Raw genomic sequence first — 9,015 nt, 5'->3', positions numbered from 1 at the left:
CAAACTGAGTACAACTCAGAGTCCGAGTACACAGGCTGAGATAGCTGAGATGAGTCAAGTACCATATGCTTCCGCAGTTGGTTCGATCATGTATGCTATGACTTGTACCCGTCCTGATGTGGCCTTTGCTTTGAGCATGGTCAGCAGATATCAAGGGAATCCTTGTAAGGCTCACTGGACTGCGGTAAAGAACATTCTCAAGTACCTACGGAGGACTAAGGACTGGGTCCTTACCCTCGGTGGGAGTGATGACTTGAGAGTAACGGGGTATAGTGACGCCAGCTTTCAGACCGACAGAGATAATTTCCGCTCTCAGTCGGGCTGGGTATTTACCCTGAATGGAGGGGCAATAACTTGGAAAAGTTCCAAGCATGAGACTGTAGCTGATTCAATGTGCGAATCAGAGTACATAGCAGCAAGCGAAGCCGCGAAGGAGGCAATATGGCTGAAGAACTTCATCGGAGACCTTGGAGTTGTACCAGCTATAAAGGAGCGTATGGAGATTTTCTGTGACAGCGAGAGTGCGGTTGCCTTAGCCAAGGAACCAAGGGATCATGGCAGATCCAGGCACATCGACAGAAAATATCACTTCATAAGACATCGAATAGAAGAAGGACTCCTTGTAGCAAAGAGGGTATCGTCAGAGGAAAACCCAGATCCCCTCACGAAAGGATTGAGTAGGGTTAAGCACTTACAACATGCGAGGCGCATCGGGCTGAAGGAAGATATTAGTTTTAATGATTAGATAGCTATTTTGAAACTTGTAATAGATAAAATGTAATTGACATTTGATGATTAAATAAAAGGTGTTTTTTATTTATGAGTAAAGTTACTATCTTGTGTCAATTGTTTACTATTGTTTCATTTTGCATGTTTTGACTTCCAGAATAATTATATTATTCAAACCGTCCACAGTCGATCATACTTTGGAAGTAGGTATTGAGGCAAGATTGTCGTGAATTTGGCTTGTAGATTATCTGAAATGTATTAGACATAGCAAAAGTTTGCTACAACATTCATGAGTGCTCATAAGGTCTGAGTATTGGATTAAACCCACGCTCACTTGAATCACTTCATGGAATTTATCTCGAGTGATCGTGAGACGATAATATCATATAATCTTCAAACCAAGATACATGAGTTGTTGACTATGAGTTGGTTGTACATTGATAGTGTGAAACCGCATTAGTAACTTGATGTTATAAAATGCACTATTGTGTATGATTTAACAAGTAGTTAGTACAAGCATATATTGTCGAAGTTTATATGTTCCTTTTAGTCCTTGGAGGATTAAAAGCCATATCTTGGGCCCGTCGATGATTTTGTTTTGACTTATGCGTCGGGCCCGGTCGAGACTAAATTGATGTGTTCAATTATGTTCTCTGTCAAACAAATCGGAAATCAAGAAACAAACTGCTGGACAATAAGTATGACATTGTTCCATGTATTTGTCCGCCTGATATCTTGAAGAACAGAGGATTCTATGATCCCTTATCTAAATGGCATGTCAGAGTTTGACAGGGTCTTTTAAGAGCTACGATTGCTAGTCGGGTCCTGAAGTCGTACTTGCAGCTATAGTTATAGACTTATCCAAGTGGGAGACTGTTGGATAAGGTGTCTAAGTCCATAACTATAATTGGTATGTACTTGACCCGAAAATAGCATGGTTCATTTGGGTTGCATTCACCGGAACAATTTGACAGGATGGACTTTTGAGAAGAGGTTATTTATGATTTATTAATATATTATAAGTTCTAATATATTAATGTGAAATCATATTATTTAATTAGTATTGATCAAGAATAAATTTGGAATTAATTTAGTGATCAAAAGAGACTAATTAAATATATGGGGACTGATTTAGTAAATCAATGATTCTTATAGTGTGGGCCAATGGTTATTTAGGATGGGCTAAACCAATAAGTTAGCCCATGGATAGTCCATGGAGGTTTAACCCATGGAGCCTAAGTAATATGAAAGGTCATGTCCATTAGGGTTTACATGGATGTAACCCTAGACTTTGCCAAACTATAAAAGAAGCCCCTTAGCTCCTAAAATCGGCCTAAGTGGTTCTAAGAGATCATAGGAGCCTATTTTTGTGCAAATCACTCTCTCTCAAGTCCTCCATTGTTGGTGGTGTTTTGTGAAGCATTTGAGGCATCACACTTAGGGTGCTAGGCTCTTAAAGGTCCAAGTTAATAAGCTACAACAAGAGGTAAGTCATCTAACTAGTTTTGTTGTTCAAGTACCCATGCTTTGTATGCTAGTTAGGATAGTGCTTTGGAAAATCAAATTGCATGTATAATTAGAGAAAACATAGATCCAAAGCATTTAGGGTTGCATGTGCACCATAAGGTTGTTACAGTGCTTAAAACCCTTCATGGTTAACATCGGCTGTTGACTTTGACTTTGACCAGAAGTTTTGCTAGGATTGACCATGGTTAATGTTTGGGCTTTAGGGTAGGGCCCATTTAAGGGGTTTGGGGCCAATTTGGAAAATTGGGCCAAGTATGGGCCTTGAGTGATAATTTGGTTTTGGGCCTTTTAGATTTTGAGTTTGGGCCTTAGTCTTGGGCCAAACTAGGTGAGGGGTAAAATGGTCTTTTTACCCCAAAAATGAACTGTTGGACTTATGGTTATGGTTCCGGACCCAAATGTTGATTGGGTGTTGTTTTGATATTGATAGTTCGGGGATCGGTCAGCCAGTAGCTAGAGATTTATCCACGGGATTCAGCAGTGCGAGGTGAGTGTCCTCACTATGTATAGCGGGTCGAAGGCACCAATGCTGGCCCATGATTATTATGTTTAGTATGCTTGTTTTCTGCGTGACTCTTGAATGTGTTATGTGTTTTATGTTTACCGAGTGGGGCTTGATGTCGGGTGGGGCCTGATGAGTATATTGTATGCTAGTTATCTGTATATGTTCTTATGATTATCGGGTACAACCCGATGCCGGGCGGGGCCAGATGACCATTCTGTATGTTATGTATCTTTGTGATTATTGCATGTGTTATGTATTGGTATGTTGATTTGTCTATATGTTCATATGTCTTACATGTATATTGGGCGGGGCTCGATCTATACCGAGCGGAGCTCAATGCCGGGCGGGGCCCGATGCCGGACGGGGTCTGATGTCGGGCGGGGCCCAATATGTGTTTACTTGTGTATGTATGGTATGCGGTATTTTGGGGAACTCACTAAGCTTTGTGCTTACGGTTTTCAGTTTATGTTTCACGTACTTCAGTTTTCAAATGGAAGAGCTCGGGATGATTCCAGAGCACACACCATATGTTTCTGCATTCTATGATTTACTCTGATTTGATGATGTTTTGATAAATCTCGATGAACTTGGTTTTATGGAAGTGATATGTATTAACGATTTATTAACCTAGAAATGAAAATTTTATATTATTATTTTTTGGACGTTTCACCGGGATACTGCGATTCAAGGGTTTTGAGGGGGTTCCAGATTTTGGTGATTGAAATGTATTTTTCTCTTATGTTAAAATTGGATTTGATGCCCCCATTATATAGGGTGATGATTTTAAACCCTGATGATAATTACCAAATATAATAATAATTACCTATGGAATTCAAATCATTTTGGAATATTCTATATTCCATTATTTTCTAATTAATTAATTAAACTATTAATTAATTAAAAAAAAAACAAGTTTCTCATATAAATAGGAGTATCTTTTTAGTTCTGCTTTATTTTGTTCTTACGTGTAACCCAAAAGGACATTGCTATTTATAGTAATATTACCAGGCTTGTTATGGCTATGAACAATAACCTCCATCATTTCCTCCCTTGCTCATCTCCCCTGCTCTTCCTGCATCTCCTATGGATGTGCCTAACACTGAGAGTGATGTTTCCTCTGAATCTCATGTGTCTTTGAACTTGGTTGCCCTACATGGTTCCCTTACTCCCTTGGTCTCCACTAATCTGTGAAACCCTCCAACCCCTATTTGGTCATCCTATGATAGGTTGCCTAAAGCCTAGGAAAATTCTTAATATTTCCATTTACTCATCTATCTCTCCAATTCATCGTCAAAGAATGCATGCTTTGTGTGATCCGAAGTGGAAGGAAGCCATGGAATATAAAATTTCTACCCTTCTCTCCAATCACGATTGGGATCTTGTTCAAGGCTCTCCTAATACCAAGATTTTTAGTTGTCGTTGGCTCCACTTTCACAAATATGATGGATATCTCAAGCTCGACTGTTACAAGGGTCGTCTTGTTGCACATGGATTCTCTTAACAACAAGGCTTGGACTTTGTTGATACCTTTATTCTAGTTGTAAAATTGCTAACATTTGTATTGTTTTAAGCATTGCCATTTCTCATTGATAACCTATTCATCAGCTTGATGATAATGATGATTTCCTTAAAAGTGACCTAACGAAGGAGGTGTATATGAAGCAACCTCGTAGGAATGCTCATATGTAATTCCCTGATTATGTATATAGGATTTATAAAACCTTATAATACCTTAAACGGACTCCTTGAGCCTAGTATCAGTTCTTTGTAGTTTATATCACCTATCTCGATTTTAAAAGTGGTCGTTCTGACAGCTCTCTCTTCACGTATCATCATGGATCTAAGATTATCTATATACTTATCTATGTTGAAGATATCATCCATACGTATTCCTCTTCCCTATGATCACGAGAATCACCTCTTATTTATCAACTAAATTCCATATGACTAACTTAGGTTCACTCTCCTTTTTCCTTAGCATTGATGTTTCACGGATTGAGTATGGCCTCCTCTTGTCTCATATAAATTTTTCCAAATAAATCATCTATCATATTGATATGTCCACATGCAATCCCTCACTACACCAATAAACAATAAGCCTAAGATCTTCTCTTAAAGAAAGTTTGTTAATGATCTGATGCTATATCAAACTCTGGTTGGGGCCTGTGAGATCTGACATTCACTCGTCCTAATATCTCTTATGTGGTTCATTAGATCTTCCTCTATATGCATGATCCTCGTGAGTCTGGCCTTGCCTTAAAGCGTATTCTTCTGGTACCTATGTGGCACTCTCATGCATTGCCTTCACCATCGCCCATCTTCCAGTGATCGTTTGGTTTCTTACTATGATGTTGATTAGGTCAATTGTTCTCAGAATCACTACTCCATTTCTTGATTTTATATTTGCCTTGATGGCAATCTTGTGTTTTGGTTCTCAGTGGCGGATGCAAAAAAAATATGAGGGGTTGCACAATTTTTTTAAGGGTTACACTACTAAAAAATCATTTTTTGGCGGCAATTTCTGTCACAAAATCCGTCACGAAAAGGGTTACATCGACATATTACATTAAATTTACACTTATTAGGACTAAGTTTGGAGAATTTCCAACTGATTCGTGACGGATTTCTGATGGATTTGTGACAGAATTGTGACAAATTTACATTAAATTTTGCACTTGACGGTAAAATTTGAGAAGTTACCCATGGCACGTTTTACAAACGGCAACATGTTGTCTTCCGGCCCACTTCTGACAGGTTGTAGCCAATGTCGTTGCGGAAGTTGCATAGCTTCAAAACCTTCTTCTGGAGTTGTCATGTTCTCTATCTCGTACTACATAAGTTTTTTGATTTTTGTGACAATGTTAGTACAATGTATTTAAGTTCTAATCGAGTTTAGCACCAAAGAACCAAATATGTGGAAATAAACTTACATTTTATTAGAGAACGTGTTGTTATTAGACATATACATGTTCTTCATGTTCTGTCAACTGTCAACTCACCGGTTTGGGTTTATTGTCACAAGGGACTACCTTAACATCTATTTTTGGAATTCAAATACAGTTTGAGTATACACAACCCTCTCATTCAAACTGAGAATGTGTGTTAAACCATATTATATTTATCATTCTTTTTGTATTAGTGTTTATGGTTCATGGTATACCGTGAGCAGTGCAATACAAACCTTGAATGGGTTTCCATATTCCAGCAATAATAACTAATTAAGACATAATTCAACAAAAATGTTACACGTTTAACAAATCATAAGCACTTAAAATTTTACAATTCGAGTACTCGTCGTTAAACAGATTCGATTTGGCAATTTTGCAACAGAAAAGTTCCAAACACATAAATACAAAAGTTGTTATTTAAAAGTTAAAACAAAACTTACAATATCAAAATCCTAGTATGAATAACGTCACTTTGTTAATCAAAATAATAAAACTAAATCCTCATCCATCCAAAATTTATAACCATCAACGTCGGGTAATATGATGGTGGTCGCGGTACAACGTTAAATGTGCTCGTAAAATGTGTTCATAGTAAAATTCCGCTCCAGCTGCCCCGATCATCGGTCCGGCCCAAAAAAGCCACTGAAATGATAAAGTCCATATTTTACAGTGTGATAAACATTATATCTTGCATATAAATTTGTCATTTTATTACAATTGTATACGTACATGATCATTCCATGTTTCTTTCTCGTTGTACATCACCGCTGGCCCAAAACTTCGAGCTGGGTTGATTCCGGTTCCGGTTATTGGGATTGTGGCTAAGTGAACCATGAAAACCGCAAATCCAATAGGCAATGGTGCCAATACCTTCATTCAACAAAACATAACCTAAACGACTCGACGAATTGAAAATTATAACTCATTAACAATTAATAAAAAAAAAGTATATTTCGCCCTACGACATCCCCACTAACCTGTCTCATTGGTAAAAAAAAATTGTACATAAATTTCAATTATTGAAAATGAGATTCTCACTGAATTTCAATAGTTTCCACTAAAATAAGTTAGTGTTTGGTAAGATGGATTAATACGGGGCTAAAATGTAGAAGAAAAAAAAACTACTTGTTTTGTATAATAGAATTAATAGGACCAATTATATGATGTTTCATTCGTTCTTACATGTCAACCAAACATATGTTTGATCAAAGAATATAATGATTGATATCATTATCTTCCTGTTTCCATTACCCTAAGTATAATAAGAGTACGTAATACTTACAGGAACATGGGAATCACGAGCGTTTCTCTTTGGGTCGGTGGTGGAGAGTACTGTGTACACAAGGATAAAAGTGCCAATAATCTCGGCCCCTAATGCGGTGAGTCGACCATAGCCATGTTGCAGCTCATTAACACCACCACCATTGACCATATAATAAGTCTTTTCAAAAGCCTTAACCAACCAACACCCACACGTTGCACCTGAACATTGAGCCAAGATGTACATAATGGCCCTTGGGATAGTCACCTTCCTAGCCAATAGTAGGGCAAACGTCACCGCAGGGTTCAGATGTCCACCTGAAAAGTGAAAAACCACCGTATATTCATTACAAAACTGGTGGTGCAACCATTGAAATGTACCAAACTTACCGGAGATGCCAGCGGTGTTGTAAACAAGGACAAATATCATGCCACCAAAAGCCCATGCAATGCCAAGAAGGCCAACGCCACCGCAGTAACCGGGATTCTTGGTGGAGTCATTTTGTGATCTCTTGTAACCAATGACGGTTAAAACTGTAATGTAAAGAAACAAACCGGTGGCAACGAATTCTGCTATAATAGCTCTATAGAACGACCATTTGGCTAGCTCTGCCGCCTCGATTAGTGGTGCCGCTAGGGGTTGTTGGTAGTCTCGGTCTCCGGCTGCCGCCCTGTCTCTTTGATCGTTGATACCCTCTTCTATGTCGGTATCAGTATCCATTTATTCAAGAAAGATTTTGTTTTTTTGATCTTTTTTCAATTGAAAAGGCGTTGAATCTTATTTTGAATTTGAAGTGATTCAACGCAGAGATTTAGAAAACGAAAAGAAAATGGTAGTGTTGACTATTGGAATTAGTTTCATGGAAGGTCAAAGTATATATGAGAGACAGAGAAAGAGAATTAAGCGTGCTTGTCATTCATGGAAGAGATGAATTAATGGAGAAATTGATGGATCTCTAAGAGACTTGTTCAAAAAAACATAAGAAAAATGACATTACGACATGTGGTAGTATCTTTATTTATTTTTAGCAAGTAAAAAAGGAGACCCAAGAAAGTTGATCAGTTGTTTTCTTAATCGTGTTTGATGTATTTTGCGTATGAGAATTTGTTAAATCTTGCTACAATAATAAAATCGAGTGTGTGGCCAAAGAACAAAGAAAACAATCCAAGCCTACTTGGTGACATTCCAAAATGATGCATCTTTTTACTACGTCACAGATATTAAAGGGTTTAAATTTGACATTTAGCTTCCAACTATTCTCCATGTTCTCATTTAGTCACTTAAAGACTTTTTTATACACTACGGGTAATTAACATATAAATTTCATAACATTTAAATCCAATATTGCAAAAATCATTAGGCGATAACTAGTCGGTCGACTGGATTCAAAGGATTAATCGGCTTAGATGATGATTAATAGAGTACCCTAATTTATACAAGATTTTTTTTTCAAATATTACCAAACAGCAAAGTCTAACTCATTTTATGTTCAAATATAAATCAAATATTATATAGATAGGTAAGAGTTCAAACAAATAGTAAGTTTGATTCATTTAAGTTCTAATACAAAGAAATGAGAGATTATCGTAATTGGTGAGGCAGCTTCTCATTTATGCAAATCCTGATTCATTTTAAGGGTAGTTACGTGTTGGTAGACGCTTAACATTTTCTGTATAGTTGCTTGTTTTTGTTCCTTGCACAAGCAGGAGTCTATATGATCGAGTGTGCAAGAAAACAATTGATTTATTATATTGTTAATCATATGTGGACTTACACGGTCACATAAAAAGAACATAAAATTGTATGAAATAAATAATATATTTATAAATTATAAATTATTATTAACAACTAAAATAATAGATATTGATATTTATTAAACAAGATAAAACAAATACATAAGTCAATACTTTGTTTGAACGAAATATCTACAAGATTTTTTTTCAAATATTAATAAACAGCAAACTCCATTTCAGTTTATGCTCATATATAAATCAAAGATGATATAGATAGGTAAAAGTTTACAAATAACAAAGTTTGATTCATTT

The 9,015-nt window shown here is 36.8% G+C and overlaps 1 protein-coding gene across 1 annotated transcript; it reads right to left on the bottom strand.

Moving 5' to 3' along the window:
- Positions 1-6,105: 6,105 nt before the first annotated feature.
- LOC145119355 (aquaporin PIP2-1-like) lies at positions 6,106-7,883 on the bottom strand. The gene is made up of 4 exons (XM_079055004.1): positions 7,360-7,883; positions 6,992-7,287; positions 6,439-6,579; positions 6,106-6,351 (listed from the first exon to the last, which is right to left on the bottom strand). Exons 1-4 carry the CDS (start codon positions 7,688-7,690, stop codon positions 6,235-6,237), a joined length of 885 nt encoding a protein of 294 aa, XP_078911130.1. The 5' UTR covers positions 7,691-7,883; the 3' UTR covers positions 6,106-6,234.
- Positions 7,884-9,015: the final 1,132 nt, after the last annotated feature.

Source organism: Lactuca virosa, chromosome 6 (assembly GCF_052849685.1).
Source record: "Lactuca virosa cultivar CGN04683 chromosome 6, Lactuca_virosa_CGN04683_v6, whole genome shotgun sequence".
Taxonomy (NCBI): domain Eukaryota; kingdom Viridiplantae; phylum Streptophyta; class Magnoliopsida; order Asterales; family Asteraceae; genus Lactuca; species Lactuca virosa.
Note: the sequence above shows the minus strand (reverse complement) of the source record. Positions and strands in the feature narration are given on the sequence as shown.

Bases quoted from the DNA above. Each gene is read 5' to 3' on its own strand.
- LOC145119355 (XM_079055004.1), bottom strand. From the start codon at position 7,690: ATGGATACTGATACCGACATAGAAGAGGGTATCAACGATCAAAGAGAC. The intron at 7,288-7,359 runs GTAAGTTTGGTA...TTCACTTTTCAG, and splicing joins CAACACCGCTGGCATCTCCG to GTGGACATCTGAACCCTGCG. The intron at 6,352-6,438 runs GTACGTATACAA...TTATCATTTCAG, and splicing joins AAGAAACATGGAATGATCAT to TGGCTTTTTTGGGCCGGACC.